Source organism: Daldinia caldariorum (genome assembly GCF_022478825.1).
Source record: "Daldinia caldariorum strain CBS 122874 unplaced genomic scaffold F4812scaffold_5, whole genome shotgun sequence".
Classification (NCBI taxonomy): domain Eukaryota; kingdom Fungi; phylum Ascomycota; class Sordariomycetes; order Xylariales; family Hypoxylaceae; genus Daldinia; species Daldinia caldariorum.
The window spans coordinates 1396388-1424262 of NW_025953041.1; the positions used below are offsets into that span (position 1 = coordinate 1396388).

At 46.5% G+C, this 27875-nt stretch overlaps 5 protein-coding genes across 5 annotated transcripts; 2 read left to right on the forward strand and 3 right to left on the reverse strand.

Moving 5' to 3' along the window:
• Positions 1–278: 278 nt before the first annotated feature.
• F4812DRAFT_450623 (carbohydrate-binding module family 21 protein) lies at positions 279–2773 on the reverse strand (the record flags this gene model as incomplete). The annotated part of the gene is made up of 2 exons (XM_047936109.1): positions 279–737; positions 836–2773. 2 exons carry the CDS (start codon positions 2771–2773, stop codon positions 279–281), a joined length of 2397 nt encoding a protein of 798 aa, XP_047791818.1.
• Positions 2774–8691: 5918 nt separating this feature from the next.
• Positions 8692–9093, forward strand: F4812DRAFT_458041 (uncharacterized protein; the record flags this gene model as incomplete). Its single annotated transcript, XM_047937287.1, has 2 exons — positions 8692–8737; positions 8921–9093. The coding sequence occupies 2 exons, from the start codon at positions 8692–8694 to the stop codon at positions 9091–9093; spliced, it is 219 nt and encodes a 72-aa protein (XP_047791819.1).
• Positions 9094–17606: 8513 nt separating this feature from the next.
• Positions 17607–18478, forward strand: F4812DRAFT_458042 (uncharacterized protein; the record flags this gene model as incomplete). The annotated part of the gene is made up of 3 exons (XM_047937288.1): positions 17607–17670; positions 18117–18179; positions 18276–18478. The coding sequence occupies 3 exons, from the start codon at positions 17607–17609 to the stop codon at positions 18476–18478; spliced, it is 330 nt and encodes a 109-aa protein (XP_047791820.1).
• A 1843-nt stretch (positions 18479–20321) lies between these two features.
• F4812DRAFT_333232 (uncharacterized protein) lies at positions 20322–22168 on the reverse strand. Its single transcript, XM_047931574.1, has one exon. The coding sequence runs from the start codon at positions 21521–21523 to the stop codon at positions 20825–20827; it is 699 nt and encodes a 232-aa protein (XP_047791821.1). The 5' UTR covers positions 21524–22168; the 3' UTR covers positions 20322–20824.
• A 2331-nt stretch (positions 22169–24499) lies between these two features.
• Positions 24500–26075, reverse strand: F4812DRAFT_470430 (uncharacterized protein; the record flags this gene model as incomplete). Its single annotated transcript, XM_047938980.1, has 4 exons — positions 24500–25196; positions 25254–25630; positions 25707–25811; positions 25884–26075. 4 exons carry the CDS (start codon positions 26073–26075, stop codon positions 24707–24709), a joined length of 1164 nt encoding a protein of 387 aa, XP_047791822.1. The 3' UTR covers positions 24500–24706.
• Between the last annotated feature and the right edge of the window lie 1800 nt (positions 26076–27875).

Sequence of the window (27875 nt, forward strand, 5' to 3'; positions counted from 1 at the left end):
AAAAAAGATAAGAAAAAGAAAAGAAGATATAGGTCGTATATACCGAGAAAGGCGTGAAGCGTAAATATAAATATAACAAATGACGATCGTGGCGCGTTATCAACATCAATCCATGTAGTGTCGGGAAACTGCAATCTTCGGTTTCGGTAAATAGGTCGAAGAGGATCGTCAAAATCAGGATTGGGCGGGAAGAACTATAGACACCCACAGCTCTTCTAAGGCCGTCGAGGGGACGGTCTTTAAAGGGATAAAACTTGGTTCCATATAGGTTCATTCATTTAACTTTTGATTGCTGTCGTAGTATGAGCGTCTGTTAAAGAGGAAGGGAAACGATTTTGAGCATTGTGGGCGAGGAATGGGATTGGGTCGGCGGGGAACTTGAATGTTGACGTACCAGCAAGGGGAAAAAAGCCAGCCATCGAACCTGGAGATGTCACATTACCCGTAGGGGTACTGGTACTAGTCGGCTGCTGCGACAGCGGAGATTCCGCTGGAGAAGCACCAATAGCTGACATATACCCAGTACCAAAGTACGGGTTAAGGTTCTGTCGTAGAGAGTGGTGGATCGCGGAATGATGATGATGATGATACGACTGGTCACCAATATTTGGGCTGCCATTAGAACTCGAGTTGGTACTGTTCGACCCAGGAGTTAACATGTCATCCATGCCATCATATCGACCACCCCGCGAGATTCCGTCTCTCATGTTGGGGCTTGACTGCTTTGTGCCGTTGAACTGCATCAGAAACGTTAGTCAAAATCTTACAAAACTTCATGTCTCCGGGCGTAGTTCTCGTTTCGATGCGAGGCCAGGATATTACCAGGTATACGTACAAAGCAGTATTTGTTGAGGATTTCTTCGTACGAGGCCGACGCTATGCTGGCCGAGGAAGGAGAACCATGGCTGGATACGTGTGGTCCAAATGGAGCAGATGAAGACCCGGTCGGGGCCCGATTGGGCTGAGATGATTTGGGCGTCTGAGCGGCGGGGGAAGCATTGAATGAAGCTCTCTTATTGGGCTTCATATACAAGCCATCACTCCGTTGGCTAGACTCCCGGTGCGCCTGTTTGGCGGCAGTGAGTGAAGCCCCGAAGTCGTACCGATTGGCAAAAGCCTGTCCACTCGGGGCCGACAGTCGAGCCGACAAGTTGTCGCTAGGGAGATTACTCGTCGATTTCGAACCCTTAAGCCGCAGACCGGCAGGCCCAGACTCTCCAAGTACTTCATGGAGGGGCCTGTCGAAGCTGCGGAATTTCTCGTCGTCATCGTCATCATGCCCAAAATCATCAAACGCACCAGCAGGCATGGATCTTGGACGAGCTGCTGTTGAAGGGTTAGCTCGTCGAGTGCTACGTGGTAGACCGTTGGCAGGGCGAGAAGACGTAGACTGGACGCCCTTCTTGCCATTTGCCCCGACCACCTTCGTACGGAATTCGACCTGGAAGTTGGTGCTGTCGTTGTTATCCCAATACTCGACACCGTTGACGATGTATCTAATACAGAAGAACAACGTCTTGGCTTCAAGATGGGCGAAATCGGACAGTTTGAGGCTGAACTGAAATTGATCATAACCAGGTTTAGAATCGCGAGGGCGAATTTCGTGATGGAACTCTGCAGCTACCTCGGAAGTTGTTTTCCAGTAGTCAAATGTGAATCTGCATACTACCGACTTGTGAAAGGCGAGGTTGGCTACGGCTATCGATCCGATGAGGGACTTCTGGTCAGGCGACATCCACACTCTCTCCAGCCGGACAGGAAGTGCCTTGCGTGTCGGCGTCTCCACGGGGAAGTTGTTCACGACAAGTTCCCACTCAAACGATGCTGGTCGCGAGCTCTTTTTCTCAATTCCGAAGGGGTATTCGCTATCGCTTTCGTAGTTATCCGTTGGAGAAGTGCCGGCACTGACTGCGAGCGGCCGGTCAACTTGTAGAAAATGACGTACATGCTCAAGGTGCGAGTCAAAGTGGACAGCTTTCGAAAAGGTTGGCGTTCCGGGCATGCTGGACGGCCTTTTGTGTGGCCTTAACGCCGGCCGGACTAGCTCGCCGGACTTCTTCCGTACCATCTGCGGCTTCTTGAACGGTTCATCTTGCTCAGACCCTTCCTCGGATGTGCTTATAGACCCATCCGCTGACTTTGACATATAGATATGAGAGTCCGTATTAGACCTTGAATGAGAAATCTTACGGGTTCCGGTGTTGATCGCAGGTAGACTAGCTGTAAGAAGTGCTTGGCGCGATTCTCCAGTGAATTCTTTAACCTGTGACGGCGACAGCAGGAGGTCACCAGGCGAGGATCTAACCGGCGATGTCGAGCGGCGCTGTGGTATCGAGCTAATAGCTTCCTTCAGTTCCTTCATGTTTTCGATTTCCCGTCCTCGCTTTTTCAATTCAGCAGACGCCTCATCTTCACTAGACGACTCTGGAGGTGAGATAATAGCCCCCGGTGGCATAGCCTGTACATCAGCGACCGGTGGTGGGGATTGCCTGACTGCAGTCCCTTGGAAAGCTACCATACCCTTTAGATTGGCTGAAGTTCCCGAAGGACTGGTATCCGGAGTAGGACCATCTACAGCTGGACGTGGTGCAGCCGCAGTTATACTACTAATCGAAGATGCCCTTCGGGTTCTAGTAAGATAAGAAGCGGACCGAGGTAAGGCAGGTCGTGGCGAATTCGGGCTTTGTAGGGTCAAGGATGATCTTCGACTGACATCGGGAGAAGGGGGCACTGAAGAGGCGGGAGAACGGTGGGAGGGCGGTGTGTAAGGCATCTTGAAAGATTTGGGATGTTGCTGAGGTAGTATTAGAAGGGTAGATGGATGGGAATCCGCAGACTCGACGCTGTTAGATTGGGGAATGGTAGGGTTTAATTGAGGTAGACAAGGGAAAAGTCTCCTCGTCCAGACTTCGAGCCACGAATCAGACCCAACAGCAGAGGTATTAGTGCCGACGACCTCTGCGTTTGAAAGACCGGTTGGGCACTTGCAGAAACCTAGCAAGGAGAGAGTATATGTTAGCATTGTTGGTCTTGATACAAGCGTCCATGGTAAAAAGTATTCTTTGGAGCAGCAATCTTCGATTCCTGGCCACCCAGTCTTTCCAACAGGAAGAAAATACAATGGACAATGAGATGAAGAGACAGCGTCGGCTGCTTTTAACATAAGACTGATATCACAGAAAAAGAAATGTCGGGAGAAAATCCTAAGGAATGTGAGATCTCATCAAGTTCGTGGCGTTGTCAGAGGTGACGGCGCCTAGGAATGATATCTCGCATACCTAACCCATCTTTTATCCAACATTGAAGTTGGATACATCTCCCCACGGGGTACACAGGGATAGTGTCGGAGCTGGAAGGCTGATATATCGGAATGGGGGAATAATTGCTGGTATAGTATACATGGAAATTTGACTTACAACGCACAACCCAAGGCAGGCAAACAGAATAAACTGCTCACAAAACGCCCATAGATAAAATCGTCCCAAGTCTCAAGTCGTCGAAGTAAAGCGAATAGAGGATATGCAAAGGCAATATTCCAGCAGCAATGCTAAACTCTTCTCGGCGTACTCAACAACGACTTATCGACTAAGGATGACCACTGCTGGGGAGACTCTGAACTGCTGCTATATAGCACTGCCTTGGCGGACGAAGGAGAATGGATGCTATATAAATGATATAAATGATGGCCCGGGCGGCAACACAGAGAAAAAAAAAAATCCTCGAAAAATCGGAAAAACAAGAAGGTTGTTGGCGGTATTGGAATGTCCGTCACAAAGGCCAGGCAGGGCGATTGTTGTTGATCAGTGAGATTTAATAGTAGGTATCGGTGGAAATGGCGGGTTTTGGAAGATCGGTCTTTGTTACGTTTAATCGGCTTTGTCTTTCTCGAAATCCAGACCAACAAGTATACGTACCGTGATCTCTGTCAGCTTCTTATTCCCCGTGGTAGGTTCCTGGAAGTTGGTTGACTCGAGGCTACAGCTGTGAGTCGCAAATATGACGGAATAGACTCGAAAAGGTTATGACGGGGTTCGACGATTTGTTGTTAAGCGGTCCAGATCCAAATCCACAAAATCCACAGAATAACTAAGGCAGCGGCTCTTTTCTTTTCAACTTCTCTTGTCCGATTATCGAATGGCAAATAGAGAAGGATGTAGGAATTGCGGACGATAGTATCTACAATCCTAGGCCTGCCTTTGAACTGTAGGAAGTAGGAAGGGGGGAGGTGGTGAGTGAAGAGACAAAAACTCGGCGGCGAACGGAGGAAGAAGTTGTGGGCTGGTAACTTAGCTCATGTTTACATATGTACTAAATGTATACCTTGTATTAGTAGTAGTATTCGATCCCCGGTGGCCACATTCATCCACTATGCTGCTTTACTGTTGGGGCGACGGGGGTAACTACGAGCAGTGATAGGTAACAACAATACAGTAGCAACGCTAACTTTGCGGGCACGGTGACTGTCTTTTTTTTTTTTTTTTTTTCTCTTTAGTACCCACTTAACTGACTGGGCTAGCCGGGCTTGACTTCCTCTGAACTTCTTGAGACAACCCCAGCAGCTGCCCAGCAAGCTTTTTTGTTTTGCCTGCTACCTGCTACCTATGACCTATGCAATCCATATGCACCGCTATGCCCGCAAAGTATTATTAATGGGGCGATAGTCGACGTTTTCGATGGCAGGAGCATGGGCCACGAACAACAAGGAGGGGAGGGGTTCCTAGTATTGGGCCAATTACATTCACATATTCAAGAGACAGGGGCCAATGGATTGATAACACCATTAAAAATACACTATTCTGGCCCACAGAGTGATTTATTGAACACGTACTGTGCAAGGGCCTAGCCATAAGCCGCAGTAAGGAAAAAGAAAATTCGTGGGTCGTTATCGTACTTGGGTAGAATTGCATCAGCTTTCAACGCATGATCCCCATAACAACGCCCATACAATGAACAGAGGTCTACCAAAGAAACGCCATGATTCGGCTGTACGGGAGTTTCTAGAATCGTATCCTTACCACGTGATATACGATTATTGAAGAAAGGGAGAGAAAAAAAAATTATGGAAATAGAAGAAAAAACACACACAAAAAAGAAAAGAGGGAAAAGGGGGAAAAGGGAAGAGTTATTCGAGAACCCGACGAAGGAATATTTTGGGAAGTTCTGCAGAGCGCCTATCTTTAAGAGGACCTAAAAAGAGGGCCTTTGCGGCTTATGCTGACGGTGACTGACGATATTACTATGTAATACGTTTTATAATATCAACAGGACGGGGTGTCAGTACATAGCTGTAAACTGGGTATTTCCAAGATTTTAGCTCTCGCCGCCGGGGGCCGGCCTACCGGCTTACTCTGATTAGATACCAAAACGTTTCCCTGGAACTGCGAGCTTGAATTTTACTTATTGCACTACTAACAGGTAGCTAACTACCTGACAGGTACCTAACCTACCTTGTACTAAAAACTACTCCTACTAACAAATATCACATCACACACCTAACCAACACCCAGAGCCGTATATATATATATAAACAAGTCCCACATAGACATAGTCACATAGTAGGCGAAATGCATTTAGGACTCGCACATCCACGTATGGGGCCCCGTATCTAGAAAATAGCATCAAACGACGATGGGCCCATCTGCAGAAAATGGAAGCATACATACCTTACACATATTTGCCTTACATTAGGTACATACCTAATAGGTAGGTAGGTATTTATGTTAGAGGGACTACTCGAAAGGGAGTGTGAGTGAGAGAGGTTAGATACCCTATCTTTACACGGCCAACAGACGAGAAACGCCATCCGACCTTTTTTTATTTTATTTTTATTCTTGTAAGGTACAATACAGTACGGTAGCACGGTCTTACCTGTGGGAGCCTAAGGAAAATAGCTACGTAGGTATATTTCCGTGCACTAGCAAGGTTTAAGGATACCTAATCAAGGATGGGAGGTGAAGGAGGGTGGGAGCCTCCTACAAAGCTAAAGCCAAGTAGGCACTAGTAGGGATAACTTCTCGCGCAAGCCCAGAAAGACGCTTAGTCCAGAAATGGCCAAAGATACCTGCCTAGGTACCTTAGGTATGTATTTATTTTAGTAGATGGCGTGAAGTACCTAGGTATTCGTTGTACGATGACGTCGTTTGAGGGATGGAAAGAGGACTAAGAAGAAAAAAAATATATACCTACATCCTTGGCCAACTCCTTGCGTTTCGGGCATTGGTCAATCCAGTCAATCCAATCACGAACGATTAATCCCAACCGTTTTCGCATACGCAATGCGCCATGCAATGAGCACGAAGCCCGGTGAGTAAAATACCTGCCACCTGCAACTGCATCAGGTGTGTTCCGTGTATCAGCGGATGGGAAGAGGAGGCGTAGAAGGCGCTGGGACTGCAGCAGGATCATGCAACTTATTTATTAAATGGCAATGATCAAAGCCAATAAAAAAAAACCCGGACGGCTATGTGTCTCCTCGTTATCAATTGCTTAATTGATCAATAAGCAGATTCTCGAGGGGAATCTTCTGTTGCCGTCACACATACACATACACGCACACACACACACACTTTTTATTTTTATTTCTTTACAGGTCGGGAGGACTTGAGACAATGAGAAAACTACAAGAGACAACAAATGCGTGGTGTGGCGACCACGAGCTGCACAAGTCGCACGAGTTTGATAGGTAACGCCTAAGCCAACTATATCTGAACTTTCTAAACCGATGTACGGTCGTACGAAGAAACGCTCGGACGATATCATTGGACGGGAAACTAAGCTGTTTCACGGAGATTTTGATTGAGGCGTCTGTGTGTCGAAGAAATTAGCTGTCGTTAAGCTTTGGCGTCCATCGGCCGCCATCGAAAGGGTAAATCGCTCTTTGGTAATGTCTATTCTATGCACAGCCATCTGTTAGGTACCGAAAGCGAGCAAGCCGCAATCTCAAAGATGACCGCGGAGAAGTCAAATACCCGGTTGATGAGAGATTCAGGAAATGCTGCTTACATACCCATACCCGGACATGCTATATGCTACATGCCACATGCCACATTCCCATTTACATACCTAGACCTAACTCTGTTGCGCGTGTAGGCGGAAACGGAAAGCTTATTACTATTGTGCTATGTTAGGTACCTGGTGTCATTTTACTACCCGTCGACGTCCCCATCCCTGTCGCTTTCCCGCTCACACTTCGTCACGCTTCGCAGCCTTCTTTCCCGTTATAGTTTATCTGACAAGCTCGAACCGTCTCAACGAGGTTCGCTAAACCTTGAGATAGGAAGGGGGAGGTATGAGCCCAGGAACGCGCGGAACTTTAACCTCTACATACTCCTAAGCCGTCGCCCCGCTTCAAGACCGGCCACCGGGATGGACTGAAAGACCTTTCCTAGCTGTCGATCTTTGCGAGTTGCGTTTCATCGATGCAGTGTAATCACCAATAGATAGTATTAAACCGTGCTTCACGTGAAATGGGAAGTGTAAGAAAGTCTCTAAAGAACAGCTCATACGTATAGGTCTCCATGACAACATCATATAACTACGGCATTCTAAAATTCGAATTCCCACTACCTACCTATTATATTTACCTATTATATCAGAGTTGTTCGATCGGGAATATCTAGCTAACACCTATCAGCTATCAGAGTCATGATATTAATCATTAGCATGCGGGATACTAAGTTGGCAGACCGTAGTATCAAACTAAACAAGACGGGACCGTTATCAATCACGAAACCTACTACGTAGTTCAGCCTTTGACGGTTCTTTAGATAATTCATGGCAATATCACACCACTTACTATGTAGGTAGGTCGGCTATCTTTCTGATTTGTTAGCCAATGGTACTGTGTGGTGGTACATCATCACTGGAAGTCCCTGCATTCAGTCGTGCTACTTGAAATGCGGGCTGTAGGTTACAATACCTTAGGTACCTGGTATGTAGCTCCAACTAAGCACATCAGTTTAGATATCTTATTTAATGTAACATATTCGTAGCTACGGATTAATGCAGGTAACTGCTCATGTGTGACTAGGTATAGGGAAATGGGGAATGGAACGGGAATTAATAAGGAAAAAAACAAGAACCATTTTTCGGGACAATATAAAAACATAAATAAAATATCACAGTTAAAACAATTAATTAACTACTTAGACCTAACCTAAGGTACCTCATATATCAAATCTTTTCTCTATCGAGTAAACAGCACGGCTAGCTCGGCGGCAGGCATGCAGCCGTAAGGCTTCGCCTTATACATTGGCAACATTTCTTCATCACCAATAGCAAAACCCAACCATCCTATCACTCATGCATATACCCGGGTACACCATCTGCATCTCAGGACGTTTAAAAAGGGGGCGTCGGCGGGCTCGGATCCCCATCTCTAATTCTTCTCGTTCCACTGTGCCTTGTCCTCCAAAAGAGACAAGCATTTATATTATATTATATTCGTTCTTGTTACAGGGTTATGGTCTGCGACGATGTGAACCACCCGTGTTCCTTTGGTGGACACAGCAGAGCCTCTCTCGCTTAAACTTCAACATAAAAAGGCGCAATACTACTAGCTTAATAACACTAGGTAGGGAAAATTCGTCGACGCGACTTCGTAATTTCGCTATTCCGTATCTCGCGTCTTAGCGGTTACGCGGCGCCGGCGGTTGCTACGTGCATAGGTATATTTGCATGTGTTTTACCAAGATGGCTGCTCTCCTGGGCGCTTCGTTATCGTGGTCCTTCAAGGTCGGTAAGAGAAATACGCTATAGGTAAGGAATGTTGAGATTCCACAGTACACTACGGATTCAACGCTGGCGCAACGTCTCCTGATTCGTCGATGGCGAATATAATCCTGGCTCTACCGAACTACACTACAATGGCTTTAATGCACGTCGATATCCCTGCTAACCCATACCAAGCCGTAATCTCTAGACCAGGCCACAATCCGGTCAAAGCTCTATAACCTAGACCTTGTTCGTTCGACTGGGGGTACTAAAAAGGAGCTGAACAAGCGCCGCAATCCCAAACTCGGGAAGAGACAAGTCCCAGTAAAGGTCCGGGGTATGGAGTTAGACGAATGGGGGAATATGGCGATGGCAAATTAAACTAATTCTTGGTGTAAGAGAGAAAAGTTTCGTACATACACTATGTACACTCGGACACAACACTACGTTACTTGGCGACTTTATGGCGATATCGAAAACGAATATGAAGTAAGTTTGTTTGTGATAAATTCTCACATCCCTGTCAGCTACCATGATAACTTACCCAGGTCCGCTCAACGGTACTCCCGATATACCCGAGTTTGGTCTGGCCTGGACTTCTGCCATGCCGGGTTGCACGATCATCGTCCCAGATCAAAAATCTGATCTACATGCCCAGCCACAGTTTCAGTCTAGACCTCACTATCTTACATCCTTTAAAGCCTTGGAAACGCTCCAGACAAACTTTTTTTGTTGTTCCTGTCCATATCATATCCATACTAATCCATACACTACACCGCATTCTCTCGCCTTCCTTGTTTTGCGACTGGGCGCATCTTCGTATTATATTATTATGTTTCCCATCCCACGGCCGACCCCAAACTTTTTAAGACATTCTAGATAACCGTGAAAAAAAGGATGCACCAAACTTCGCACCAATGCAGGATTTAAAGTGAACAGCCTTCTCAATACGGCAAGAGATCAGATATGAAATCTTCAGGTCAGATAAGAGCTCCGACAACGGCCCTCCTTTACGACGGCTCACAATGCAACTCGCCCTCTTCGATGAGACAATCCCGTGTTTCTCATACCTATTGTTTCTTGCTATTTGACTTTCCCATAATGGTATCTATCTATAAAATCTTGTCCAGATCCTAACAGTCTCAAGAACCCTCGAAAAGGGGAGGGGAAAATCTTATTAGTGACCTTTGTCTATCTTCGAACCGTATTATACTGACTACTAGGTATAACTATACGAAGTAATCGTGCAGGAATCCATTCAATGGTCTTCTTACTTTAGCGTCACGATCGGCGCGTCTACTTACTGTATTTGACTGCAAATTGCATTAAAAGCAACCCTATCCTGCACCGTCCTATCTTGATGCCTTGGCCATCTACTACGCACACTACCTACGCATAGCTCTATTCCCAGGGTATACTAGACTCATGTGCTAATTGGCATATTAGAAGACGAGATGGCCCTCCCGTCGAACAGGTAGATACCCGTCATCCCGCCGGATGCGGTTCGAGGTGAGTCTTTTATGCTATTGCTGCAGGCGTCTGTATCTACTTCGCCGCAGAATGGTGTGTGCATTTTCATGCCTTCCCCGGCTGGCCTGCCTCGCAGCGTAACGACTACGTACATCTTTTGGAGATAACCTCGACATTTTGCCACTCGGGATGATCGAAGCGCGTATAACAAATGTAACATTCTAGCAACATTAGTAAAAGCGCAAGAAAAAGAGAGAAAAAATCTTCGACCGGTGACAGGGCATCACAGAAGAGCGATCGCAAGGCTGACGGATTCTCTCTCGATTCGACGGATATGTAAGCAATAGGAAATAATGCCCGATTTCGATTTAATAAGTGAGACAGTGTAAATAATACCGTGCTTTTTGTGAAGCTCGCGTTGTGTTCCACCCTTTCATATCCTCTCGGCTAAGGGCATGCAGCGTCGTCGATCACTACAGTACTACAGTACGTAACATTTACTTGCTCTTGGCTCCATAGCTAGTTCAAATCAAGATATGGGGCTTCTTGTTTATTCTGGAAGGCGACGAGAAAAAAAAATTCTCACGGCCTTCGTTGTCGTTGTCGTTTGTTGAAATTTTGGACCACCCCCCTTGCCCCCTTTCATACCAATTAACTCTTGACATGTCAGAGCAAGTTCAATACCCAAAACTCGATTTGATGAGATCTTCTATACGGGCGCAACAACTTAGATTATACATATACGTCTTTTGTGGACCATCGGATGATTCCCGCCTTTACTTCGTATCGAATCATTCGACGATGCTGTCATCTTTTTTTCCATTTTTTTTCTCGAGCCAGTTGGGCTTCTACGTAAAAAGATCCATAAACTCCTCTCCCCATATACCCCATACCGTAAACGTGTTTCTTTCATTTGTTACCGCAGAGACGACACGACCCATTGGCATACGTTTTCGTTTTCACTTAGGTATTCCTAATGCAGGTCGTTGATTCCCAACCTGTCCTTTAGCAAGCGTGCCGTCAAAATAAAACCCAAGTGGAGAGAGGCTCAACGTTGATCATGTACAAAGATACAAAACTATATTTCGTCGTTCTCCAGGAGCGAAACACCAATCCCCGCGACGATCTTGAGATTTTCGGTCACTGGCCAATGAGACATCACAGCCTGGGGGGTTATTGGATCTCTCGCTTAATTGTCACTTTCCAAGGTAGGTACCTAACCTAACCTAAGGTACTTAGATATTTCTTTTTTTAACCTGCGTACCTAGGTATCTACACCAGGTAATTCATAGTGTAACAAACTTCCCGATGTAATGTAATCTGGTCAGAGGAGAGAGAGGAAAGACATCTTGAAGATCGTCGTCGCGTGCTGCGATCGTTCCAAAATGCTTACGGAGTAGCTCGATCCGGCTCTTCAAACTCTGCCGGTAAGACACAAGCCTCTCCATCATCATGCAGTGCGCCCATCCATATTCCAGCAGTAGCTCATGAAATAGCGTAGGTAACTAGATCGAGAAACCTACCTAGCTAGATAGAATAGAAGAAGGGAAAGCAAGCTACCACCCTAGCTTATTGCAGCGTAAGTCGGCCCCAAAGCTATGGGTTCTCTTCATGCACTCCTCACTTAACTTCCCTCTCCCAACTCGCAATGGATCATCCGGCCCAATATGACTCGCTATCCAATCGCACTCGCATGATGCGAGGACCGCGTGTCGATAATGGAGGACGAGGGATAATAGGGATAATAATATGGAAGAATCGAAGACATCGTTGTTGACCTATAGTTAGCCCGTACGTACTCCCCCTTCATTACCTATGTCGCAAGACGTCGTCCGCCCTAACCTACGACAACGAATGCTTTCTTCGTGGGGAATCACTGCGAGGCTTCTTTGCTCGCTACCTTAGGTACCTGGTATAGGCTCCTCTAGTGTTGCTGCAATCTGGCGCCGTCTCCCCCAGGACCACGCAGAAAACCCCCGGACGATGACGACACATTGCGGCCCAGTAGGACCAACCCGTCGCTTCTTATACTACGGAAGGGCAGGGCAGGGCAGGCAGCCAGCCAGCCACAAGGTGGCAGTGATAGCGGAGAACTAGATGGCCCCGGACGAAGTGAGTGGAGCAGGGCGAGGATGATTCCTTTTTCGGCGCCGCGAGTACCGAAAACTGAAAAATAGTCGTCGGGGGACTCAGGGGAGGGGGGTAAGGCTAATATAGCTCGAACACAGACTGACGAGATAGGCTTAATAAAAGGCAGGGGGTATTTACACTATACTAAGCAGGTAGGTAATGATGCAGTTAGTTACCAATTATAAATAAAAAGCCTCAAATCGAGAAGCTCTTACTTGATGAAACAGAGACTAAGTTTTCCGGAAGGGGTTAAAGAAGAGAAGGGGGAGGAGGAATCGACCATAGATGCATGCAGCTTTGAGGTTCGAGGATCTGAGATGGGTAGCTCGCTGTCGCATACACCGTTCCAAGGGGAAAATCACGGGTTCCAAAGTAGCATTCGGGCCCTGACAGGGAAACCAAAAAAGAACAAGGAAAGAAAAGAAGACGATCGTGAGGCTTCGCGGCATTCGTGGCGCTTGTTGCGGCACGCCCAGGCCGGGGAACGGGTATCAATGTGCTACTACGGCGCCAGACTCAAAGTTGATATTGGCCCGCAGTATAAACAAAGCGGGCCGAAACGAAAACGAAGGAGGGGGAACCTATTGAATAGAGCCTCCTCCTCCTCCTCCTCCTCCTCCTCCTCCTCCTCCTCCTTCCGCCCAACACTGCATACTACAATACAAACCAGTGAACGAAGTTCTTTTTCTTCTCCTTACTGCACCAATAAAGCATTCTCCGCTTCTAGATGTGTAAGGCTGACGGCCTTCATGCAATAATACCTGCGATAGAGACCATGTGACGACAATGAGTCCCCTCCTCCCCCTAAGTAGATGTGTATCGGCCCAAGCTAGAAGACGAGGGTATAAGCTCTTTCGTGCGAGTTAGACACCGCCACGGTAGGAAGAATACACCGCAACATGGGGAACGGGAACGAACGCCTTTCGAAATCCTACCATGGTGGTATACCTAGCGCTTACTAGGGATAATATTGCTATAGAGGAGGGGGTAGGTAGAGGGCAAAAAAAAAAAAAAAAAAAAAAAAGAAAAAAAAAAGTAATCCACCCAAGTCCCACAGGTAAACAGCTAACCAGGATAACTACTCCTAACACCCCCCCTCCCCCCTACACGTCTTAAGTTCAAGTCCAGCATCGTGGGTCGCCTTGCTGGCTTTTCGTGTGGGTTTTTCTGGGGTTGGGGAGCTGGCCGAGAGGGAAAGATCTCTGGGGGAGGAGGGAGGGAGGGACGGGAATATCTCGATTTCATGCTGTGCTTTCCCCATGGGCAAGCGCTGCGCTGTCTGCAAAACGCCAACAAGTAGGCCCGAAAAGGAACTATATTGAGGGTTGTTCAGGGCGGGCTGCGGGCTTCTTCTGATTGATAGGTACCTACCTAGGTACGTTTACCAATTGTGAGGGAAGGGAAACATACATCCGGTGGACCTCATTTTGATATACCTAATCCATATCTAACCCTACCCTATCCTATTCTATTTTATCTATTCATATATTAGGTAGGCATGTAAGTGGTAGGTAGGAGGTAGGTAGGTTAGCTAGGTACCTAAGGTATCTACCAAAGACGATTCTATACTATGTCGTGCAGCTATGATAGTGCGGGACATGTGATTGCGCTATATGTGGTAACACGTCTTTCGAATGCTACGACATACACTACCAATCGTCAAGCTTGTACACAGAGTTAACAAGCTGCTTAACGAACTACTATAGCGTGAGCGACTTTGTGGGTTGTTGGGTGGGAATAACCTCTCGTCATCAGATTTCGATCGATTTTTTTATTTTTTTTTTATTTCTTCGACTCGAGAAGATGCGTAATATAGATATGTTGTGCAAGGTCAGACAGCAGACAATTTTGTGAGATCTAGCCCGGGCTTGTCGTAAGGCTTCTGCTACCTGCGGTTACGTCGGGAGATAACGTATCGTACCTTTACCATAGTGCTTTGGCTTTCATTGGACTGCTGCGATCGGCATTTTTCAAAAGGGATATCATTTCATATCGCCTTCTCCCGTTGCCATTTGGCGGCGAGTGAGCAAACTCGACAACTTCTGGATGGCAAAGTCGTTGGGCTACTCTTTTTTCTCTAAAGTAAGGGGCCGGGATTCTACTCGAGGGAGTGCCGATGAGGCACAGACCTCTCAACCACAATTGGCTCTTGTTTGGGCTTCCGAGCTAGGCAATGACAGGGCCCCATGCTCCAATAAGGCAAGCGAGGCTATACCTGTGTCGATCAGCGGGCCTCTCGTCTTTGGCACTGTCTGTTCTTGAAGAGGTAGATACTAGGTAGGTAGGTAGCCTGCAAAGAAAAAAACTCGTTGCTGAAACCTTGTAAACGCTTTTTTTCATTGAGGCTATTCCCAACTTTCCTCAATCCTACATAGGCAGATTACTAGGTTAAGAGCTATGGCGACAATCGCTTATTCACCTTCCTATTACTCTTAGCCAGTTTGAAGATAGGTAATAGCCAACGTTCCTTACGTAAATTGAAGCCAGTATCCACCAACCACTCCCAATAATAAGATGGTTCGCTCGTAAAGTTAGTGAGGTGTTGATATAGGGTAATACATATCTAGCCATACCTCTCTGTACTCTGGTTCAACGACTAGTTTTACACGAGAGCTGTTGAAGTTCCTATTAGTCAGTTAAGTGCTTGTTAATCCACAAAAAGGGGTATCTGATTCTTATTTGTCGTCGCAAAGGCCCAGTAATGCGAAAGATGCTGAATTTGCATAGCAAATATTTTCTGCCTTAATTCCTCGGCAGATATATGATATGCCACATCTACTTCAACTTGAACTACAACATATAAGACACACACAAGACGAACTTGAAGTTTGATCGTCGTTTAATCCCAGTACAACATCTCATCGAGATAGCAAAATGGGACCAACCATCGCATGCCTCGTTTGGTTGCACTTACACAGCATCGGGCTTTTGGCTGACGATCGATGATCCAGGAACATTACCTGGTACCTAGCCTAGTACTAGGTACTGGGAAAATACGAACTAAGTTAATCCGTCTCATTTCGAATGGGTCGGTTTTTGTTAAAGCGTTTCTTTTGACACTAAGAAATGATGCTAGGGAAGAGAAATCCCAGTCCCGCGGGGAAAGTTAGTTGGGACAAGCTTCGAGGGCTAGCTTGATCGGAATTCACATCGTCAGATCGTGAAAGCTCCGTGCGGTTTTAGTTTTCTACCTAACCTTAGCGGCGGTCCGTGGATCAGCCTTTTCCCGAAAGCGCGCCGGGGCGATGCTTGCTCGATATACTTTTTTAGCAATCCCTCGGGGGTCTAATAATAGGTAGACCGAGCCGAGAATAAAGATAGCTGATATCTAGCCTAGCGATATCTATATCTAATTAGAATGGAGAACACCAGCAGGTCGGAACGAGATCGACAGGTTCTATCACATTTCCCAGCCGTTTGGTTCCGAGAAGATTTGCGAAGGTTCGGCTTCCAAAAAAAAAAAAAAAAAAAAAAAAAAAAAAAAAAAAAAAAAAACAAACAAACAAACAAACAAACGACCGTGCGAACATGCGCTCGTCCGTCGGGATTAAACTTGCATTTCGCTGAGTGAGATCTCAATAAAATACCTTTTTCAACATCCATGCCAGTCATGTTACCCCGTGTTTTATTAACCGGTGTAAGACTTCATAATCATGACGTTCGACCGCAGCTCGCAGCTTACAGCTGGAGAAACAGATCCGGATCTTGTACAACAGCGCCGCAATAGAACAGGCGGGCAGAGACTAGGAGAACATGGCTTCGTCGTCGCTCGCACGGTGTAGTTTTCCTACGTGCTCGCATCGTCACATTGTAACCAAAACTGCTAAGCACTACTCGCGTTACGGAGAAGGATGCTGACCTACCTTGCCCTGCAAAACACCAAGGCAGCGCCAATGAGACAGTGAGCCTTGCATGTATGTACTGTAGTATACATTCTCAAACTATTTCCCTGAGCCAATTCCTTCGTCTGATTCGACTCGTAGAATATCATCTAGTACCATACCGAGATCATTTTGGGTGATCTTTCGGTGATATGACCGTCTCCGGGTATAATCCCAACATAATATTCGGGCTCCGGCTTTCTTCACTGTAGGTAATCCTTCGCTGCGATTCGTCAATTCCTCCCCTAAACGCCAGCCGCATGGGTTTACCAAAAACGCCAACATCTCCAGGAGGGAATGCTCCGCAGAGGATCGTGACCAGGTGACCAGCCGGGAGATGCGGCCAGGCATGGCTGCAGAATCATTCAATTCATCTCTCATCTTTGCACGACTCAATTCTCAATAAGACAAGATATTCCTCATCATACGATACGATACCTATATCTTCATACGCCCGAAATCAGATCAAAGCATCATTGACACAGGTACGTATGGTTCGATAGAGCAGGTGAAAACGAACGGATTCGGTTCTTTCGGTCCACGCTGCGCACACATACATGGCAAAAGTAAAAACAGCGGTGAATCCGCAGGATCGGAAACAAGGTCAGGAATTTTTCGGAGAACCAAGACCAGTGTCTTACCCCCAAAGAAGAACCCCCCAAAAAGAGATATCAATTGAATAGGATGTAGGTACCCAAACAATGCCCTCCCCCTCCCCCTCCCCACGAGACTATCTCCGCACGTTCTAATTCTGCACGTAGGGATCTATTCTATGTCTCCGATGGGAGATCCCCGGTGCCCTCCTCTTCTTAGATAAGAAACAACGGAGCTTTCTTTGGAGATGGGTCTGGGGTCAGCGGCGGCAAAGAAGGTTACATACCTAACGCACCCTTTAGTATAGCACGCGTTCAAGAGCGAATACTTATGCAGAACGCTGACCTCTTTACGAGGGTGTTGCGCGGCGTTCCTTGTTTAGTCTATCGCGTATGGCAACCGAATGTTAAACCAGCGATAGATACCTATCTCTTGTGTCGTTGATGAGCACGACCGGATAGAAATATCTACCCCAAATAGCTACCCCAGGCCCCAAACCCCAGATTCTGGGCTTCTACAGGACAGCAAGGACTCACAGTCAGGATCTAGTCCCCAATCCAGCACAATTGGTTACCTAACCTATAACCTATAGCTGCTTGCTCGAGTTGGAGTAAGGGGCAGAGCATCTAGTCCATATCTGATACCGGTGTGCATAGTGCTACCCCTATCTAAAGCGTGAAAGCCAGGCAGTGTGACAATCGAGGCGCTAGCTAGCTACCACTCATACCTTCAAAATGACCTGAACTTGAACCGCCGAGCGTGCCGTAATTCATCCGCCATCGGAACAGATACCGTATGGTCAGCCCACATCACGCAAAGATGTCTGAGAACCGTCGTACACGTTTTGCCTATACGACATCCACTTTGCGGAGGTGGTCTAGAGGTAAGTAAGACGGTCGGAAGGCTCGGAATGCACCGCCTCTCGGCCAACCCGTCTTGTCCCGGCTGTCCGACGCGCGCTACTATATTAGACATCGTCTTCTAGAACCCTATAACTTGAAACAGTACTAGACTATCTATGACAAAACGTCTCGTAACTATACCGAGCAATAATCTAATTAGTCTGACATTGATCTATAATCCATCGTGCATCAGTAGAACTGCGCTTCCTGCTTCCGGCTGATATATTTCGCAGATACCTATTCCTCCTCCATTAATACCATCCAGATCTCTAACATGCAGAGAAGTAACTAGTCGAGTGTTATAATACTCGTTTAAGAGGTACCTAGGTAGTCAACACCATCCAATCCTCTACCTACTCCGGAGCACGTCGTCCCCCTTCTCGCTATTCCAATGACTAACAAGTGGCGAATGCTAACGCTATCACAGACCTTGCTAGCGGCCAAGAAGCGGGGGGGCATGTCAAGAAGAGGAGCAATCAGCCCTCTCAGTGTAGGTGCAGACCAGATATGCACACTTACGGTAGTATGACGCCACAATCATACAGACGGACTGTAGGGACCAAGTGACTGCACAGGCACGGCAAAGGTGATGGCAAAAGCCACCCGTCTTCGGTGCCTATCGTTAACTGGGGCAGTCTGCGGCTGACCGCGGTAGGCGTTCCTGGGACGTCAGAGCGCGTTGGACGATGCATAGCTCAGCTCCTGCTCGTTTTTATTCTAGAGCTTGCAGTTTTGCCTATCATCAAGATTGGTGTTTCCCTAGAGCTCAGTTGGTACCCAAGTTGCTGAAGATCATGGCGGCGATCGCAAGCCTTGTTACCATTGCCAAGTTGTTGGCGCCGCCCCTTATGATGAAATAACATGATTTTTTTTTTTAAAAAAAAATCATATATTCCTGCGTTTTACGCACTCTTAAGAATGAATTGTATACTTACCTACCTGAGTAGTTCCTGGGCCGTGAACCGTACTGTGATAATATTTCTTAGGAAATCGACTGGTTTCCTTGCTAGCTAAGGTAATTGGACGCGGTCGAATAAGCACCGCAACGTGAACTATACGCGGCAGGAAACGAAAGCGAAGCAAGATTCTTTTCACTGTTTAGCCTTCGTATGTTCAATGCCAAGGATCCTGCTGTCATTGATCGACGCTGATATGGATGGGACTGGATATACATCTCTAAGGTTTGCATTTTCTTTAGTTTCTCATAGAACAGGTCCTCAACTACCTACCTCCTAGATAGATGTATCTAATCGGCCGTATGGACGAGGACGGGGAGGCATCTAATTGGACTTTTAATGAGAGAACGCATGAAGCGAGGCGACGCGAGGAGCAGAAAATATTGTTAAAACACGACAGTAGGTGACGATGAAACAAGATTATGGGGTGAAGCCAGTAGCTCAAGCATATCTGAATAACACCTCGGGCATCTGACTATGAGAGCCTAGCACTATATATATAGAAACTATTATATTATATTTACCTTAGACGTCTCCGGTGTAGGCAGATAGCATGGATACCTAGGTGGTATGTTTAACCCCAAATCTCATCTGTTATGCAGCTTAAAATGTGTGGTCTTTTCACTAAACTCGGCGAAGCATCTCTCAGACTACTGCTTACTATGAAAACTCTGTGATAATCTACTCGTGCTATTTATCGATCCTGCAGGCAGAGTCCTGGACTATTGTTTATGTATAACTAGAATATATACTTTGTAATAGTAGACTACCGTATAACTAGCACCTTGAGTAGAATATAGTGCTGTCACAGGTCTTATGAAGTATTTTATCGATCAAATAGGAGGTGGCTACTATCGTAACGCTCTTCCTTATAGATTCTGCTTTTATATATAACGTTTAGAGGTGTCTATCTAACCCCTTATAACGATGCTATCTCCCACCAAGCAGTTCATGACAACTGCGAGGGAGCGTACACTTAATAACCTTGATGTATCCTTAACTCACTACTAGATGTGCGAACCTAAGATATCAGGTGGAAAGTTAGCTCACGATATTCCCCCATGTATCTACCTACTTACATGGGCCGCGAGATTTTCCACCTAACTTAAGAGGCATGCTGTAGGCATACCTGGATTAGGTAGAATCCCATCCGATGACAACCCAGTGAAGAAATTCTGTTAGATAGACCGTAATAGCAATTGTGCTATTAAGAAATACACATTTGGCTCAGCGGGTTGTATGTATCTGAGTGATTCCTTGTCAAGTACGAATGGTTGAAAATAGGTTGATCCCACCATAAATAAATCATCTAGAATCACGATAGCACCGTTGTCCCCAGTAGCGACCACCCTGAAGTCATGTTTCCCCCTGACTCTTATTAGAGATGGGTGAGTGGGAGGCTAAGTCAGGTAGGAGGTTTGCTCCATTCAGGCCTATTCGTTGATATTAGATAGTATTGCCTAGATCGTATTGGTCATCAGAAGTTTTGAATGATACGTATCGTACTTACTTAATAAACACACCTATGTTAAAGTATTTGATACCGTGCTCTGGGATTGTCAACTCCTCCTAGTTCTTATAGTAGACAATTTAAGCAGGCATTATCATACTCTTGTTCTATATGTGTCTTTGGTAGATGCCTACCTGATATTTGATAATGATGGCTATAAGAGCTTGTGGTTCTTAGGAAACAACTGGCATGAGCTAGTATATTAGGCGAATATGCATCTGACTTCAAATACCTCAGCCCACAAAGCAGCACATGACAATAAGAAGTATGGGCAGCTAGAACCAGCAAATTTTAGGTATATTTTTAGGTAAAAAACAATCTATCGTACGATCTGTCCTAGGAAATCGTTTTGTCTACCAAGGAATCATGCTATGAAATAATGTTAATGTTACAGACGAAAAGGGATATTATGATGATATATGGAATATAAACGTCCCCGTGATCGAGCCAGTCGACCTTTGACCTGACTTTTGCCGATGGGTCCAGCCCATGCCGTGTTGTACAATACCTAACGATACACTTCTAGCCTCCGGTCTCGAGTCTATTAATATTCTAGCCGTAGAGAATCTGCTAGACTATTATCAGCGATCGGGTACTATAGGGGGGGAGTACGAGGCTTTGCTTTTGTTGTCTTCGGGTTGGTTTGGGACTCACTTTGTATGACCCTATTTACCTTCCGATCCAGTAAGTCGGGAGGACTCCCTGTCTCGCGATAGCTTCTGCGATTTGTGTGTCCGTCATGCTTTCTTGGTTATTGATGGCGTACCAAGGGGAATCGTGGAGCAGGTAGTAAGCCTGGCCGACCGGAATACTAGCACTAGAAGCCACGATAAGTCCGGGCTCGTCCGTCCGCATCCGTGCTAGCTGGGCCCATAAGGTGGCCCGTTGTGTGGCGTCAAGTTCACGTGCCAGATGGAAGACCGGGGTGTACGGACGGTCGGATCGGGCCGTGAACTTAGCCCGGAACGCCGGTGTTCCATCGACTGGTCGTAGATGCTTGCCGCCCAAGTTGAAGTATCCAGCACAGTTGCTGCAAGGCTCACCGCGCCGTAGGAGCATAGCGTCGACGATCGGGTAAGATCCCGGGGAATCGAACGCCTGGAAATACGACAGCAGCATATTCTCCTCGGCATGCGGGTGGTGGCCTCCATCCCCTGCTCCCGCCATTGCCGTCCATAGATCTGCTTCTCCGTCTGCGAAAAGTAGAGATGCCGACAAATCGACCTGGTCGCTAGTACGGAGGCCACTGCGCACGAATTGGTATAAAGCGCTTACCAATCCTAACTGTGCGTAGTTGAGGCGTACCGTCTGTCCGCTGGTGTTTTTGATGCGGAAGCTAGGAAGCTCGACGAATATGAATTGAGGCATCGCGTCGACCTGTTAGCGGCACGAGATATTATAAATATTATATGATTAAGTATAGAAGAGATCTGCGGGATGAAGGGAGGCTTGAGGCGGGCTGTCCTGGATGAGGGAGAATGATGGCTTCCAACTTGACCATCGATGGCGTAGAGTCCGGTGATAGATATAGAAGATTGACCATCCCATGCCAGACCACCATTGCCGAGACATAGGCGAGCTGGTCCCCCGATGCCTGCCTCTTCGTAGTGAGTATTATTGTCCAGTTTGTCGTACTCTTCAGAGGAATGATTCACACGCCATGAGGTGAATCAGACGGCAATGTATTAAGAGTCACTGCTGACCAGCGGTTATCGAAAGCACACATGTGACGAATGGGGAAGCTCCTATGGATAGCGACGAGGTTCATGAGTTCACGAGAGGGAGAGGGGCACGTGGGAAAAGCTAGCCAGGGGAAAGATAGATACCCATATCCTTACCGGGAATAGCCTATTGCAAGGTTGGTATACCGAAGGTGTGTATTCTCCGAGACAGGCATCCCAGATCTCCCGATCTTCAAAGGTGCTGCTGCTATAGCGTAACTCACATTTTCACCCGTTTCAGTTTCTTCGGTAGCTACCTCTTAGTAGGTAGTTTTCCCTTGAAGATAAGCTGACCCCAAATCCGGCCGTGACGTGTGTCAACTTGGTCCGGAATGAGGCTGATATTGATCGGGAAGCTTACCGTGCAGCATGCAAGCCATAGTAAGGCTGACCCGGCAACCTGGTAATACATCTTAGTTGTCTGTCTTCGGCTTAACTAGCTTGATTGCTATAGCTAGTACCGCCAATGAAGGCCTAGTAGGTGCGCTAGTAGACAAGTACCGGATCTTAGTTGGGGCTTGACATCGTCGACCTTTCCCTCCGGCTGTGGATGGAGTAGAAGCCCAAGCTCGGACGGAGAGCTTCACCGTACACGCGTCGCGGCACGATTTCAACGGGGACTGTTTGATACTACATAGCAAGGTAAAGATATGCCAACACGAGGTTGTGCAAAGTGGATAAGGGTATATTAACTCGTTATGGAACCGATGGGGATTCGGTTCTACTTTGGGATGATTCCGGGCTCTGGGTATTTGATAGACAAGCTTGATCAGCACCCGACTCGTTGAACGTTGGAGTTTCAAATTGAAGCTCGTAACGGGTATGCATATGACTAGGACTTAACCATTTCGTGTCTAAATTTGGGCTGGTCGGTTTCGACGAGTAGTTGCTCTCGGCCGGCGTGCTGCTCGGATAGTGGGACAAGGGGATATATGCGGCTACGTGGCGGGAGCGAGACGAGGCCGATGATCCAGACTCGAACAAATCCCGTGAACCGTCCAAAACCCTGTCGCTAGATCATCAACTCGACGAACCGGGGGAATGAGACTATTCCCCATATAGCCATGCCTGGCCTGCATAGACCCTAGTTGACCTGAATCGTACATAATCGTCTAATAAGAACTTTATAATCCTTAACCCAGGGTTGGGATCTTGAACCTCGTCTCTTGAAGCTTGTAACAAGACTGGACTGTAGCTCGAAGCGACGAGCTTAGGATAGGTTAGGTAGGTATTTTCCCATATTTCCCATATTTCCCATAGCAAACCCTCCCCCCTTATGACCCTTTCGGCAACTTACGACCTTACGAACCAACCCAAGACCCAACGTTGAAGTTGACGTCACCGGGTAATCCTTCCGTTATTTGTTTTTATATTTTCTCGTTTATTGGCCAATTTCGTAATTAGTCCTATTTATTACTAGGTAGGTAGGTAGGTACTCGGCGAAAATAGAAAGAAACATTTTTCTTCTTTTGGACTTAGTTGGCGGCACAAGCAAAGACGTACCCTAAAGTAGCGTTATGAGGCCTCGCGCTTAGATCATGGTTCTAAGGCTAATGTGGAATGGTTAGGCGCCAATCGACGAGGGTCAATCCATAACGTTTATGCCGTTCCTTCGTATTGTTACCTTGGGTCCTGCGTAAAGGTTAGCCTCAGCACAAGCCCCATCAGCCTCAATCTCTTTTTTTTCTCTTTTCTTATTAGTCAAATCGTTATAAATCCTCTTCTTGTTTTATGATTGGATAATCTCCGAACATCGTCTTGGACCCTCCCGACCATTACCACATCTGATTGGTTCCAGCGCCAAGCGCTTCTTTCATGCGCTCTCCTTTTACCTATTCTGGGTGGGGGTATCGTGGAGACCGACGTCTGAATCGAACGACCTTCTATCTTCTTCTTATTCTCCGTCTTTCTGTTTCTTTTCATACCACTTCCCTTTCAATTCTCGCCGACACGGATTGCAGCTTTTTGATAATTGATGCCTATGAGCTAAAATAAGAAGCTGATTCTCGTGCCAACTTCGAATTCTTCAACCGAAGCACCTGTTAGTTGATGTTGAATGGCGTCGTGTCATACTGCAGATGATCTTCGTCCTTTCATCCAATAGGAAACCAGTCGCGAATTTCGCAATTGATACCTAGCTAGGCGTCGCAGAATGGAATCTAAGAGGTCCATCGCGGCTAAATTTGATTACCTACTATGGGTAAACCCTGGGAGCCGTGTGAGAACGGTAGAAACACTAGGGACCGACCATAGGTATCCAGGCAGCCCATGTACCGTTTCCCCAGACTCCTCCATTCCACATATGCTGATATGTTACATTCTTCGGCCACTTCCATTACCCGTTGGCAATGACACGAACGTAAAGTCAATTTCTTCAATGTTTAAATTTATACCAACACCCCAGGTGACGTCGTAGCTGCATAGCATCTTAGGCATCGGTCAGCCCTATTACGCTGAAATCTTACTATGACAGCAGATAAGTGTCGGTGAGATCCTATTCATTCCGAAACCGGGTAAGATGTGTAATTCGAATCGATTTCTACAATTTTTTAAGAGTCACTTATAGCCTTCATGTTTTTTGTTCGATTAGTTAATATTTCAAAGGGGTTTCTTCAAGTAAGTCGGAAACACTAATATCCCCTGTAACTCGTTTAAAAATAAGCTAGTCAAAGACATTTGACGCGATCTTAAACTTTAAACAGCCATAAAAGCTAGGGAATCTGAAAGAAGGATAATACGACCCAAAGATCATCTAAAAATACGGCCCGTGTCCTTTTTTCCCGGGAAGCTTACCACAATATTATGCCGTGTAGGGAATTTGCTCCGAACCTCATACCATTGATCCCATATACGGACCACGCTTGCCATCCGGGGAGTACTCGACAGTGTACTGCACAGTCTTTTGTATTTGAAGTCCCTTTTCCTCGTGTAGCATATACTCGTCTGAGCTGGAATCGGCCCTACGAGAATCGGATCGGTTGGCGCCCTCGTATCCAGCCTTCCCGGCATTCATGCGCATCCATTTACCCTCTTCCGACTTGGAATGACTCTCGCTGCTACTCGGATGAGACGTTGACAAGCCATTGCTACTGTAAGCTGGGCGCTTATCCGACTGTTCGTGGGAATTGGAGTAGTAGACGGGCATCAGCCTCGGGAACCACTTGATAATGAGAGGACGTATTTGCGGAAGACAGGCACACACGAGCGCCACGTTCATCTCAATAATGGTCCACATGGTAGATGCAATGTCATAAGTCGGGTCTGGCGTCTTCGCCTGAATATCTATGGTTGTAACTCTTAGACAAGAAGTGATGACCACGCTGTTAATCAAGTTAGTAACTTGTTATAAAAAAAGAAATTGGCTACAATGTACTTACAATACACCCAGAGCAAAGACTATCATTAGGGCAGCCTTTTGGACTCTTGGTATCTGCAATGCGTAGACAAGAGTCATGGGAAGGGTGAGGATGATGATATCAGTCGCGATAGAAAACCCCGAGTTAGCGTACCAGAACTTCCCATTGTCAATGCAGGTACCCTTCATGGACTTGTCGAATGCCTTGGTGACCGGCGTGCATTGAAATATCGTTGCTGTGACTGATGCGATGCAGTACATGACCACAATGAGCAGCATGAAGCGGCACGCACATCGGAACCACTTCGTATTACTGAAGATTCTCAGATATAGCAGGAGGATTGACGCCTTTGTCAAGTTGATACACGCCTTGTAAGTCACCTGGCAGAGATAGAAGTACTTTATCCGGGGTATTTTATTAGCGACGCGGTTTATATAGGTTGAAGGAGCAGATCGCAAGTATCCAGAAACGCACCTTGAAGGCTTGGTATTTGTCGTAGGCAGACAAACTATAAGTGTGTCTTCCATAGCCATAGTGACAAGCGGCAAGCATAATTGCACTTGAAGCGAGGGCGAATATCTCGAGTGGATTTGTCAGTATATATTGGTAGTCTACCATCAGTCTCCACGTATACCTTCAGCGTTGACTTACAAGTGATACTAGAATAGTCCAGTCATCGGCACCGAGGTGTCCTCCATTACCCAACCTTGACCAAATTCTGGTACCGACAATGATGGGACAGATACCTAGGAAGACCCCCACAGGGATGTATATCATCTTGGAGTTGGTATCATAGTACCCCGGATCGCTGGGAGAGAGATTGGCTCTCGCAAAGTGAGACATGTCGACAGAATACAGCAGCGAGAACAAGCCTGCAACAAAACAACAACGGTTTCCTCGGAATCTTCCAGTCTCTCAGAATCTCAGTTTCATGGTATTGTGCAGGCCATAGAAGAGAGTCCCGTTGGTTGGCAGGTGTTAGTCGAGGATTCCGGAAGAGGTTATATGATAGATGGACTGAAAAGAACGTAGAGTATCAATATGACCAATATGTGGCAAGCGTTGAACAGCCTGCTTTCGCAAAATACAAAAGAGGGACGCCAGTTGGAATTTGAAACGTATGGGTTGAGTGAGTGTCTTGGGATACGTCCGAAGAAGTTGAAGGTGTGAGGATGACGAGTAACGAGTTGTGAGGACTTCTAAATACTTTGCTTGAGCGGGTAAAATTGTGACAACCATGGGATCGCAACTGCTACGGATGGGCTCGAGAAGTTATGGGAAGTCAGTATGATGGCCGCAGCTGCCTTCCTGGGGTATGTATATCGATTTGGTGAAGGGCGATTGCGATTACCTTAGGTCCTTAGATTAGGTAGGTGTGTTAGTACTCTGGAAAGAGTAACCAGGCAGCAGATCTCAGACGGTAACAGAAACCCCTAAAAAGAGTCTTAAAATTGGTTAATCCAGTTGATTTCAAGTTGGTTACCTTTCAAGTACGCTGGCGATACCGTACACGTTAGGCAAGGCAAGCGCAGAGCAATACAATGTTGCGTACGAGGTAAGGTACCTGGTGAGAGCTACCCACGTCACTTTGTATTATGCATTGTAAAAAAAGCTCATTCATTAGAAAAGACATCACTTGAAGAAATAGGCTTTAGAAATAGACTTTACATAACCGTATCGTGACGGATATCGAATGCACGTACTGAGTGTACGACTACTTGCCCTTAGTAGGGATGTATTTAAGACCAGCAGCCACAACGAAGATCTCTATGTATTACCATCAAGTATCATCCAAATGAGACAAGATTTTGAACTACCAACCAACCGCATGTTTCGATGCATTAGGTACCTCTTAGGAGGTACATACCTAGGGATATACTATCGATAGAGAAATTTGATACCTACGTCGACTTCTGAACTTTTGGGAAACTATCATCAGCCTTTGGGATTTGGAACTTACCAGATGCTGAATCATCCAACTCTCCCTTTCCGCACGCCTAGCAATGTACCTGCCTAGCTCATAGCGTACGTAGGTAAGTTAGTCTCTCTCTCACCCAAGACAAGCACAACCAACTAGTGGAACATTGTATCGCTACCTAGGTTAGGTAGTCATTTCATATGTATAACATCCGGGCGTTGTTACCCAACTTATACGGCGAACTGAGTTTGGATCCCGACAAACTTTTGAGAGTTGCTATGCGGTCATAACTACCTACCTAACCTACGGTAATCTCATACTATTACTATTATTACTATTCTACCTCTGCAACTACCTTACCTTACCTTAGGTAGATATTATTCTTTACGATTGAATTTGCTAACCCGAGAACAGAGGTAGCCACGGTTCGCGCGCAATCTATCACGTTTGCGTGCACACGGTTATCTCGGCTGCGCACTTGTGTTGCCTAACATTGGCGTTCAAATTATCGAAGCACAAACCAATGAGACGTGACGCATACACCAGATCTCAGATTGGGGCAACCCCGGATAGCAAGGGCGAAAGGTTCGCAATTGTTGTCGCTGATAGGTGAATAACCCCGTGTGGCGAGCTATCAAGTTGCGGCTATTGGTAAGACAAGGCCGGCGAGGTGAGACAACCGGCTCCACGCATATCAGGGCAAGGTCGGCTCATGTCTGAGAGGC

Excerpts from the sequence above, each read along its gene's own strand:
- F4812DRAFT_333232 (XM_047931574.1), bottom strand. The coding sequence starts at position 21,523 with ATGCCTCAATTCATATTCGTCGAGCTTCCTAGCTTCCGCATCAAAAAC.